The sequence below is a fragment of the Camelus bactrianus genome, chromosome 36, assembly GCF_048773025.1.
Source record: "Camelus bactrianus isolate YW-2024 breed Bactrian camel chromosome 36, ASM4877302v1, whole genome shotgun sequence".
Classification (NCBI taxonomy): domain Eukaryota; kingdom Metazoa; phylum Chordata; class Mammalia; order Artiodactyla; family Camelidae; genus Camelus; species Camelus bactrianus.
The window spans coordinates 3,906,403-3,918,857 of NC_133574.1; the positions used below are offsets into that span (position 1 = coordinate 3,906,403).

Below are 12,455 nucleotides of genomic sequence, written 5' to 3' on the forward strand. Positions count from 1 at the left end.
TGACCCTTGCTGGAGAGGACAGTGAATGGTCCGGAGGAAGTGAACCAGTTCTTTCTAACTTAAGAAAGCCAGGTGGGAAGGAGAGTTGAAGGGATGCAGAACTGAAACGGGAGCTTCATGAGTGTCCACACAGCCAGCCTCACACACCACCGGCTCTCCCTCCCTGGCTGGCAGCACCGCCGCCATCTCACACAGGAGACTGAAGTTTCTTTTTCTGGAGAAACAGTTTTGATAAAAGATTTATAGATAAAGGTGTGTGAACGTCTTCATTTAAAAAGTTAGGTAGGATCCTGTGGTGGTTAATTTTGTGTTAATGTGGCTGGGCTACCATGCCCAGGTATTGGGTCACACATTATTCTGGGTGTTTCTGAGGGTGTAGTGGGTGAGATTGACGTTTCAACGGGTGGACTTTGAATGAAGATGTTTGCGCTCCATGAGGTGGGTGGGCCTCTTCTAATCAGTCGAAGGCATCCCTGAGCAAGAAGGAATTCTCCAGCAGACGGCCTTCAGCTTCGTGTGCAGCGTCAACAGGGATCGATGCCCAAGTCTTAAGTAGCTGGAGAATTGAATTAATTCTAATCTTAGATGCTCCTCGGTGTTTCTAGGTAATTGCTGCTTAATTACATGTAGAGGTTAAAAAAAAAAAAAAACCACGGAAAAACAAATGTTTTGGTTTTGTTTGTTTAAAGCCAGCAGCAAAAGTGGACCAAGAAATCTTGACCGAGATGGTGAAACCCAGCATTGATTACATGCGCCACAAGAGATTTCGATCTGGGAATTACCCGTCATCGCTGAGCAATGAGACAGACCGGCTGGTGCACTGGTGCCACGGGGCGCCGGGTGTCATCCACATGCTCATGCAGGCGTACAAGGTCAGTGCAGCCTCCGTCCTGAGCACCCACGTGTGCAGAGACAGTCAGCACCTCCAAGCTTCCCGTTTGGTTTTGATAAGCGCATTTGCTTGCAAACGTAAAACCTTTCGAATTCACGTTGTTACAGAAAGTCTTTTTATTTTGCTGCTTACCACTGGGGTTAGAGCTGTCAGTGTACGTGTGTGTGTTTTAACAGGAATCGTATTCATGTGTTAAAAAAAAAACCTAAATGACAGCATACTAATGATTTTTATTCTAATAAGTACAAATAACCAGTAAGGCAGTGGACAGTATTATAACCAAAATGCCTCTTTGTTTGACGTCACATCATTTGATTTCCTTGTTTGCATAAGCTTTTATTGCTTGACGTGATGGTGAAGATTCAGGAGCTTTTAAATTTGAGTTTAAAACTACTATAAAATTATTTACAAGAGATAAATGTGGCATTCAAATTTTTACACAGAGTGGGTAATTACAAGAAAACAGGCAGTAATTTTATTAATTAATTGCAGTAGGGTCTAGATCTGGGCACAGTATTAAGAATACTGTTGATTCCTCTCCTGGACTTTGAATTGTCATGCCAGTTGAAAGCGAACAACGCTTCTTCTGCAATTTTATTTCTGTTTTAATGCATCATTATTTGTAATAATTAATGTCAGAGATTGTTGCTTATAGACCCAAGTATGTAACTGTCAGCACAATGATCGATAAGTGTCTGGCAGGGTCTCTCAGTTCTGCAGAAACAGATGGAGTCACGGGAGCAGAATTCACTTGTCTACATGACAGTTACAGGAGAACTGGCCCCTGATTGAATTTTATTTTCCTTTTATGAGTAACTATAGTAAGTTAGTTAGAAAAACTGAGGAATTCTCTCAGGTTTTCGGCTAATTTCTCAGAATTTTTTTAGTCCTACAAAACACGAAAAATAATTCACATAATGTAAAAGTCAAGTGTAAGCATTCAAGAAGGTAACTCAAAGTTACGGTTTTTGGTGAGAGGGAAGCCTGGTAAGTATACTTTTTGGAAATAGGAAGAACTTAGTGATTCGTGTTCCTAACACTATTTCAGCTTTTGAATTAAAACTCGATTCTGTTCGCATCGCTGCCTCCCGTTTTCTAGACTTTAGAACAGTTGTATCTTCAGGGACATAGAGATAAGTCTAATATAATAAATATCCAACCAGAGTATCTGAGCACAGTATTGACAGCGCAAACAGGAACCCTCTGATACTCAGAACAGACACATGACTTCATTGAAAGTGGAAGTTTCTGCTTGTCAGACCCCTTTTGTCTTTCGCATTAAAGACGATCAGCTGTCGAGGGAGGCACTCCTGGCAGCCGATGGCCTTGGCTCCTGGGGGTCTCCCCACGCATTTCAGCGCCTGAGCTGTGGGTGGGGAGCACTAAGACCCCACGCTTAGTCACTGAAACTTCATTTTGTCCATTTACGTCAAGATTCTCAAACATGAGGAAGGAGGAGGTACAGCAGGATTTTCTAGGGCAGAGGCACCAGTGGGAATTTGGAGACACGTTTATAACACGGTTTTACAGTTGGGGGTGAAGGGAGGGAGGGCGTAGCTCAAGCGGTAGAGCGCGTGCTTAGCACGCATGAGGTCCTGGGTTCGATCCCCAGTCCCTCCTCTAAAAATAAACTGAATTACCCCCCCCCTGCCAAAATAAAGTAATTAAATACTATAATAATAAATAAACATATTTAAAAAAACAAAACAAAACAATTGGGGGTAAAAATACATCTTCCTAGTGTAAGTGAGTGGAGTGAAATTTGTGTTTGGCCGGGGCAGGGGGTGGTGCACAGCTGGGGAAACAGCTCTTAGACTCTGTTTTCTCTCAAGTTATTGTTAACTGAGAGTAAGAGGGTCCGCGTCCATTGAGACCATCTCTTAAAATCAGGAAGTGTTTAACTTTTGTTTAGTAACAGGCGTTCAACAGTGTCTTATGCTGGCACGTAAAGACGTTAAGTGCTTCAGGAACACTCATGAAGGCGTAAGGTGTTCAAGCATTTGAAAACCTTATTAATGTCTTTCACAAATAAAACTGTAAGTTGAGTCCAGCTTCACTCACTTTCTTTTCCCTTCCTGTAGGTGCTAGTCACCTTTCAGCTAGGGTTTGCTCTTCTTTGTATGAACATGTTATTGTATTGTATTGTATTTTGTTTTGTTTTAACTTTTTTACTGAGTTATAGTCATTTTACAATGTTCTGTCAAATTCCAGTGTAGAGCACAATTTTTCAGTTATACATGAACATACATATATTCATTGTCACATTTTCTTTGCTGTGAGCCACCACAAGATCTTGTATACATTTCCCTGTGCTGTACAATATAATCTTGTTTATCTATTCTACATTTTGAATTCCCAGTCTGTCCCTTCCCACCCCCCGCCCCCTTGGCAACCACAAGTTTATATTCTATGTCTGTGAGTCTGTTTCTGTTTTGTGTTTATGTTTTTTTTTTTGTTTTATTTTTAGATTCCATATATGAGCAATCTCATATGGTATTTTTCTTTCTCTTTCTGATTGACTTCACTTAGAATGACATTCTCCAGGGACATCCATGTTGCTGCAAATGGTGTTATGTTGTCATTTTTATGGCTGAGTAGTATTCCATTGTATAAATACCACGTCTTCTTTATCCAGTCATCTGTTGATGGACATTTAGGCTGTTTCCATGTCTTGGCTGTTGTAAATGGTGCTGCTGTGAACATTGGGGTGCAGGTGTCATTTTGAAGTAGGGTTCCTTCTGGATATATGCCCAGGAGCAGGATTCCTGGGTCATATGGGAAGTCTATCCTAGGCTTTTGAGGAATCTCCACACTGTTTCCCACAGTGGCTGCACCAAACTTCATTCCCACCAGCAGTGCAGGAGGGTTCCCTTTTGTATGAACATGTATTACTTAAAATTATTTAGTATTTTAGATGGCCTTGGGGAAAAAAAGTCAAGATTTTAACAATATTTCCATGCTGTAGTAGGAACTTTATTAACTGTAAATGGTTTCCCAACAAATTACATTTGGGGACCTCATAGCTGGAAGCTACTTTGATGAAGAGCTAACAGTCAGTTCTTGATTATCTGACGGTAAATCACAGGTAACGGCAACAAATTCTGCCTTCCTCTGACCGCACATTTAAGCCCTAGGACACTAGCAGTTTGTATGGACTTGGCGGGGTAAACAAATGCTCACGTCGGTCAAATGAAATTGCATTTGGAAAGGTAAACACGTTGCGCAAGAAAACCGCGTGAGTCACCCCGAAGTGGTATCAGTGGAATCCTTTGATTCTGCGCTAAATGAATGAGACAGCCGTACCCCCCTCCCTAAACCCGCAAGCCTGCTCTGACATTCCCAGAGCAGAGCTGTGTTAGGAATGTGTCCTGATGGGCACCTGCTGACTGTACATCAGGAAATATTTTCATAGAAATTATGTTCCAAAAGCTCATTTGTAAGTTGGTTTTTTCCCAACATGGAATGTCTGTCTAGGTGGTGTATATCAGAGTCACCTGGAGAGATTTTTTTCCAACTGTGCCTCCTCCTTCCTCAAGATTCTGATAACTTCCTAATGTTAAGCATTATTTATAAACATACTATGATTTATCCCTTTGTTTTTCAACTGTGTCTGCTTTTTTTTTTTTTTTTTTACACTATTTTGAATAAGCTGCAGTGAACATTCTTGCTACAGGTCTTTCTGTGGACGTATGTTTTCATTTCTTTGCCGCTGATGCCTGGGAGTGGAATTGCTAAATCAGAAGGTAGCCTGTTGGGTTTGCTAAGACCCTGCCAGACCTCTTCTCCAAGGGCTGAGCCATTTTGCATCCCGTCAGCGGCTCAGGGGAGTTCGGGTTGCTCTACGTCTCTGCCAGCACTTGGCGTTGGAAGCCGCCTCAGTTTTACTCTGGTGGGTGGTTCATCGTGGTTTTAGTTTGCGTCTTCCTGATGATTAAGGATGTTGAGCAGTTTTGCTTGTGCTCATGGGTCGTGTGTACAGTTGATCCTTGAACAACACGGATTTGAACCGTGTGGGGCCACTTTTATGAGGATTTTTTTCAACAAATAGTTACAGTACCACACAGTCCAGGGTGGGTTGAATCTGAGGATACAGAAGGGCACACAGAGGGGGCCGACGGTAACATTATGCAAGTGTTTCCAACCCCCACGTTGCTCGTGGGTCAGCTGTGTATCTTTGTTGAGTGTCTGTTCATATCTTTTACCCACACTGTTTTATGTATTTTATTTTTTATCCCTTCGTTACTGAGTTGTAAAAGTTCTTCATATGTTTCGGTTACAAGTCCTTTTGTTAGATACATGTTTTGGAAATAATTTATCCCAGTCTGTAGTTGGCCTAATCATATTTTCTTTTTTTTTTTTTAGTCTTTTTTTTATTATTTTTTATTGATTTACAATCATTTTACAATGTTGTATCAAATTCCAGTACAGAGCACAATTTTTCAGTCATACATGAACATACATATATTCATTGTCACATTTTTAAATCATATTCTTTATGAATAGTTTTTAATTCTGATAAAGTCTATCTTATCCTTTTTTTTTTTTTTTTTTTTTTTAATGGCAGTCACTTTCTGTATCTTGTCTAAGAAATGTTACTTACCCCCAGGTTACACCGATAATGTTCTCCAGCATGCTTCATAGATTTAGATTTTACATTTAGAACTGTGATCTGTCTCAAATTAAGTTTTGTATGTTATAGGAGGAGGTAATTAGGTTTATTTATTTACTGATTTATTTTAACAGAGGGACTGGGGATTAAACCCGGGACCTCGTGCATGCTAAGCACGTGCTCTACCCCTGAGCTCTACCCTGTCTCCCAAGTTTTGTATGTTACATGAAGCAAGGAGTGAGGTTTTTCTTTTAACCATAGGGGTATCTGATTGTTCCCACATCACTTGTTGAAAAGATGCTTATCCCCACCCCCCCCATTTGATTGATTCAGTGCGTATAAAGGCACTTGCTTGGTCAAGACCAAGAGACCTGGTAAGTGTGGGTTTATTTCTAGGCTCTGTTCTGTTACTCTGGCCTGTTTACCTGTCACTATGGTAACATGTGGATTGAATTAGTCTGGCTTTATTGTAAGTTTCAAAGTCAGGTAATTTAAGGCTGCAACTTTGTTGCTCCTTTTCAGAATTGCTTTAAATATTCCACATTGGAATCCTTTGCATCCTATTTAAGTTTTAGAAATTAGTTTGTCAGTGTCTGCAAAAGAGGTCTGTTGGGATTAAGACTGAAACTGCATTCCATCTGTAGATCAATTTTGGTAGAAATGATGTCAATATTGACTGTTCTTACCCACAGATACGGTATTATCTCTCCATTTATTTACATTTTCTTTCACATATGTCAGTAACATTTTATACTTTTTGATGTCTTTATATTTAATGTGTGTCTCTTCAGAATTGGGACTTGCCTAGCAAGGCAGCCTCACAATCTCAGCCTTTAATTTGAAATGTTCAGTTCATGTATAGTTAATGTCATTATTTATATTGGGTTGGATTTGGCTCAGCCTCTTTTCCACGTGGTTTCTGTTGGCTGCATCTTAGAACCTTTTTTTTTTTGATCTTTGGTTTTTTTCCTTCTTGCCTTTTTTAGGGAGGTAGGAGAGATTAATTGGATATTTCCTAGAATTCCATTGTAATTTCTCTGTTGGCTCTTCAACTGTCTGTTTGCACATATTTTTAGTGGTTGCTCAATACGCGTCTTTAACATTGCAACATACAGATTGCAATACACGTTAACTTTTCATAGTCTGCTCAGCGTTAACACTGTAACTTCACAGAAACTGTAGGAAAGGACCGGGTGTGCGTTGTCTGACTGCAGCCCTGTATGTCTTCACTGTCAGACATGTCAGCAAACGCTGCAAACCCCCAATACCGTTTTATAATCTTTGCTTTTTAAATGGTCCTATGTATTTTAAGGAAATTAAGACAAAAGAACGTGGGCTTTGATATGTTTGTGTATTTCCCCTTTTCGGTGCTCTTCACTCCTCCCGGAAGCTCCAGCCCCTCACCTGGCACCGTCTCCTTCAGCCCAAAGAACCTCCATTAGCATTTCTTGGAGTCTAGGTTTGCTGGCCATACATTGATTTTCACGCATCTTACGTCTGTCTTTATTCCCCCTTCATTCTTTAAAGATATTTTTGCCGAGAGTAGAATTCTACGCTGACAGTTTAATTTTTCCCTTTCAGAACTTCAAAAGATTCAGCTCTACTGTCTTGTGGCCTCCACGGTTCTGAGAAATCCGTCATCCATTACGCGCAGTGTGTGTCTTCTCCGGAAGCTTTCAGAGTTTCCTCTTTTTTTGGTTTTCAGTTTTATCATGCATGCACCTCTGTGTCTGTCTCTATTTGTCCTGCTTTGACATTCCTTAAGCTCCTTAAACTTGTAATTGCATGTCTGTCAGTGCATTTGCTAAACGTTAAGCCATTACTTTCCAACAGGTCTCTGAGGCTTTTATTTTTAGGGTTTTTTTCCTTTTCTGTAATTCAGATTGCGTAATTTCTGTGTAACTCCCATTTATCCAGCTTCGTCTTCACTAATGGTTTCCTTTTCTACGTCCAGTCTGCTATTCAGCCTACTCAGTGAGTTTACTTATCTCACCTGTTGGCACTTTTTCAGTTCCCGGGTTTCTGTTTCTTTTTATAGTGACATTTTCTCTCAGATTTCCAGACCATTCATTGACAATGAGTGTAGTTTCCTTTTCACCCTGAAAGATTTTAAATAACTGCCTCAGATCCTCGTTTCTGTTTTCAACACTTGGTCGTCTCAGCGTCTGTCGGAGAAGTCACAACGGCCACCCAGAGTTACACAGTTAGTGTTTGTGGAAGAGGGAATCCAGCCAGTGTCTTCCTACTCCAGGTCCCTTGCGTCCAGAGACAGTGCATGCCTCTTCCGGCTTTTAGTCCTTACATTGCCCAGGGAAATTCACCATTCGAGAAAAGTAAGGTGGATAAGTAAACAGATTTTCTGGCCAAGTTTTAATGGCTACGATGTAGAGGTGATGGGGCAAGGAATAGCGACTTTATTTGGAAAGCTGGCAGACCGAGAAGATGGAGGTAATGTCCTGGAGAACCATCTTCCCCACGTCAGAATTCAGGCTCCTTTTATACTGAAAAGGGGAGGGGGTGTGGTTGGTTGTTGTAAACTTCTCGGTGCAGGAATCCTTTGTTCTTGCAGCCGTCCCTGGGGGTCAGGTCATGGCGCCCCTGCAGACCTCCAGCAAAACAAATGTCATTTTCTATTCTGCAACTTGTTGTCTTTAAGTACAAAAGTGTTAACATCCTTAAAGGTCAGAGCCTTGAGAACGGGCTCTCCTGTCTATTTCAGGCTAAAGGCAACACTGTTTTATAAAAGGTGCAGAGCCGGCAAGACTGAGCCCAGAAAGCAGGGCACAGGGTTAAAGCCAAAGGAACAGATCTCATATGGAGTCAGATCTGTTCTTTTCTGCTACACTATTAGCTTTGATCAAATGTTTGTGTAGGATGGGCAAGTTTCTCTTTATAGTTCATCTGAAGAGGCTTCAGACACAAGCGACAGGATGGAGCGTGTGTGCTGGCAGGGCAACGTGAAGGAATGGTAGCTGATGGCAGCTCAGAAGTCGTTAGCTGTGTCTGGGTGCCAGGCACTGTTCAAAGAGCTGCTTGTACGTGACTTCATCTTAACCCAACAAGCCGCTGAAATAAAGAAATGGTGAAGAAGACAAAGACGTAAGAGGTGAAGTGACTTGTCCAGGGCCCCCGTTAACGGTGACAGAGCTGAGATTCAGACGCCGGCAGTCTGACCCCAGAGCCCGAGTCTCAGTGCTTTCATGACTGCAAGTTGCTTCTGACCCCGCGAGACTCTGCCCTGGGAGCGGTGACTGACGTGGGAGTGTGGCCCTGCCCCGGGGCGGACCCTGGGTGCGGTTCAGGCCCTTTGCTTTCCCTGCAGCCTCCGACCTTCTCAGCCACGTGCCCAGGAGGAGGTCACTGCTCGGCAGTCATAAGGAGGGTCCTGTTTTCCACCCCAGGAATGTGTCCCCAGTGACCTTTTTGCCACTGATCTGTGGTCCAAAACTCGTTTGCCCTAGAATGCAGTGAGTTAGGCAGGTGGAGAGTGCTCATGAGAGATTCGGAGGAGAGGACGAGGGAGAGGCCAAAAGTGATGTGTGAAGGGAATCTGGGGAGGTGAGAATGGCGCTTTGTCTCGCCGGGCATGCTTTGTCTGTCCACTTAAGCCCCTCCCCGGAGCTGGAAGCACTGTGCGAGTTTACGTCCTCTCATGGGGCACTTTTCGTGCGTGGCTGACCTGGGATATAGAATGTTCCAGACGTAGCCGCCAGGATGCTGTGAAACCGTCGACCACCCGCTACACGAGCAGGAATTTCAGGGCCGCAGCCTGGGTCTGTTGGTGACAAAAACATCTTCACAAAAGAGATCTGCTAGTTTCCCCTTTGCTTTTTGAACTCGGTCTTAGAACTGCTTTTGAAAAACCAGGCACGGACGGAGGACGAGGAGGAGGAGGAGCGGACGGGGCCGCGGGGCTGCTGGTGTGATGCTCCGGCGGGGGTTGGTCCTACCCCCCCCCCCACTCCCCCGCTGCCTGAACAGGAAGGGAAGCGTTTTGCTGCCTCTTATGGAAGCCGTCTCTTTAACGCTGATCTGCTCTCCCCGGCCCAGGTATTCAAGGAAGAGAAGTACCTGAAGGACGCCATGGAGTGCAGCGACGTGATCTGGCAGCGGGGCTTGCTGCGGAAGGGCTACGGGATCTGCCACGGGGCCGCCGGCAACGGCTACTCCTTCCTGTCCCTGTACCACCTCACGCAGGACAAGAAGTACCTCTACCGCGCCTGCAAGGTACGGGCCTCCGGCCAGACGGCCCCGGGCCCCCCGGAGCGTGCACAGCGCCCCGCACGCTCCCTCCTCCTCCGGGCGTGCTCTCCCGGCTCTGGGGCTCCTCCCGGCCCAGCCTTGCCCCTGGCCGCTCTGTGTCAGGGGCCCCTCCTGTGAGGTGGGTCCAGGGAGTGACCTGCTCGGGTGCCCTCCTGCGCAGTTAACTAGCTTTATGACTTGGGGCGCTCCTTCAAGCTTCAGTGCCCCCATCTGTAAAAATGCTACCCTCCTCGGTTTGTTCCAGGAGGAATTAATTGAGATAACGGGCAGGTCGCCTGTAGCGGCCCCTGCTTACCAGCCTCCAGTGTTTTCCACGGCCGCTTGTCCAGGTCACGGCCCTCAGTGGTGCCTGGAGTGGAGCCCGGCGCCACGAAGAGGCGAATTAAGTATGCATCCGAGGTGTGAAAACGAATGCGCAGAGCAGCACCCGGAAAATGTTGGCAGGTGTTTTTATTATTATACACACTTCACAGAATAGAGTTACAGAGACACAGAAAAACAGAATACACCAGAGTGTTGACCATGACGCTTGGTAGACGGAGGCGTTCCGGGCGGCTTATTCTGTAAATTTCTTACTGTCATGAGACCTTTTCTCCAACCAGGTGGACTAGAGCCCCCCGCCCCGGTGCCCGGGACACGTGTGCTGCTCAGTGTCCGCACGCGCAGAGGGGCGCAGGGGGGGCAGGCGCTGAGCGCGGGCGTCGGGAGGTGACCTAGGGCACAGCTGGAGGGGTGGGAGCCTTGCCACCAGCGGAGGGGGCTGGAGGGTGCGTCCTCCGTCCCTGTGGCCGGAGCAGGCGACGGGGCAGGACAGGTGAGGGCGGCGATCATAGCAGCAGGTGGTGAAGGAAACGTGGAGACTGGCAGAGAACGCACGCCGGGCGAGGCACGGCTAGTTTTCTGAAGGTGACGAGCTTGGCAGGTGGCCGGGCAGGTGTGGCGAGGCGAGGTGGAGCCCGCCGGGTACGGGGGATGCTGTGCACAGGCCGGGAGCGCTGGGGGCTGCGGGGGGCTGAGCGGTGGAGTCGGGGGGACAGAGGCCAGAGGAAGCGCGTCCTCGCCTGTAGTCAGCCCACCTCAGCCTCGGGCACACCTGAGCCTCAGTGGGGAGCTCTGAGAGAATGCCGGGAGCCCCCCCTAGATCGGGCGGGAGGGGGCCCAGCCCCCAGGGGGTGCTCGCGGCCAGCCTTGCGGGTCCTCCTCCGGAAGGGGGGCCTCCCAAGGGTGTGGAATTTGTGTTCAGACTCCTCTCTTGAAGGGCTCGCCATGGTCGCAGTGGAATGAACGGGGTAGAGGTCGGGTTTCTCCAAACTGTTGCTTAATGGTTAATGCAAGAAATGTTGAGTTATAAACCGAGGCGTGGGCTGCCATACGGAAGGGGAGAGATTCAGAAGCACTTCGGATGTTGGGACCACGGAATTTAGTGGCCTTTTTTTTTTTAATGTGGAGAAGAGGGAGATGGACGAATGTCGCCCTGATGTCTGACTGGGGCCACCAGATGGCTGGGGCGTCACACGAGCTGGAAGAGGGAGTGGGTTCGGAGGCAGGAGGCAGGGGAGGTCTTATTTTATACACACTGAGTTTGATGCTCCTTGTGATTCTCTGTATACATGTGACCAAAAAAATAAGTTCCCTTAAGCAGAAACAGGGAAACGCATTATAATGTAAAAACCCATTGGAGAGGTTTAAGAGGGAAGGTGGGAGCGCAAGGGAAGTGGCTGAGAAAGCAGAGGGCTGACTTCTCAAGACGAGCCCGCGGCCGATCACAGCGGGCGGCCCCCTTTGGAGGGGAGTGCCACCCGACAGGCGAGGGGACGGGCCCAGGCGGGTGTCCCCAGCTCAGAAGACGGGGTGCCGCGTCCCCGCCGAGCCCGCGCTCCTGACCGCTCGCCCCCCCGGGACTCTGGTGTCTTTGATTCTCGGTGGACTCCCCGTGGTGTCTCATCTGTCGCGCTTGCCCGAGTGCGGTCTCCGCTCTTACAGGCACATCTGTTCCCTCCTAGTTCGCAGAGTGGTGTCTCGAGTACGGAGCACACGGGTGCCGCATTCCCGACAGGCCCTACTCTCTCTTTGAAGGTAAGCGCCGGGAGCAGCTCCAGGCCTCCGTGTCTGGGGGCGGGAGTCTGTCCCTCTGTCCGTCTGCACCGGCCCTGTCACGGCTGGTCGTCCTGACCCCGCAGCTGTTAGATGGCTGTGAGCAGAACCGTTCACTGCTGAAAGTCACCCGAGTCTCTTTCCTGGCCCGTTTTGGGCTCCTGTGAAAGTCTTCCGGGTATTTTGGGATCTTTTGTGAAATCTGTATGGATGCACAACGCAGGCTGCGTGCTGCTCAGTAATGGAGAAAACAGTAAGTTCCCTCCCCTGCATTTCATCCGCAACGTTGTGTGTGTGTGGCATTGACCTGTTCACAGCGGACTTCGTCGGTTATTTAAAATAACGTAATTGTTCAAGTCTTAGAAAGAATAACCAACATTAGTAATTTAAAAGTGTTAAAAAGTAAAAATAGTCATTGGAAAAAATACTGAGAGAAAATTGAAGACAGTTCTGGAAAACAGGAAACCAGCAAAGAACATTGAGTCTTCTGCAGGCACAGCAAACAGAATGCAATTCAGGAAGACAGAACAGAAGTCCCACAGAGACGTCAGATAGTCTTCGCTTAGTGTATATGTGTGTGTGTGTGTGAGTGAGAAC

At 46.6% G+C, this 12,455-nt stretch overlaps 1 protein-coding gene across 4 annotated transcripts in view; it reads left to right on the plus strand.

Moving 5' to 3' along the window:
- The window catches only part of LANCL2 (LanC like glutathione S-transferase 2), a 99,075-nt gene that overhangs the window by 39,935 nt on the left and 46,685 nt on the right, over positions 1–12,455 (plus strand). For all 4 annotated transcript variants that reach the window (XM_074358549.1, XM_074358552.1, XM_074358551.1 and 1 more), the window contains 3 exons: positions 690–872; positions 9,552–9,728; positions 11,768–11,840. In XM_074358549.1, coding sequence (XP_074214650.1) covers positions 690–872; positions 9,552–9,728; positions 11,768–11,840 — 433 coding nt within the window. The remainder of the gene's footprint in view (positions 1–689; positions 873–9,551; positions 9,729–11,767; positions 11,841–12,455) is intronic.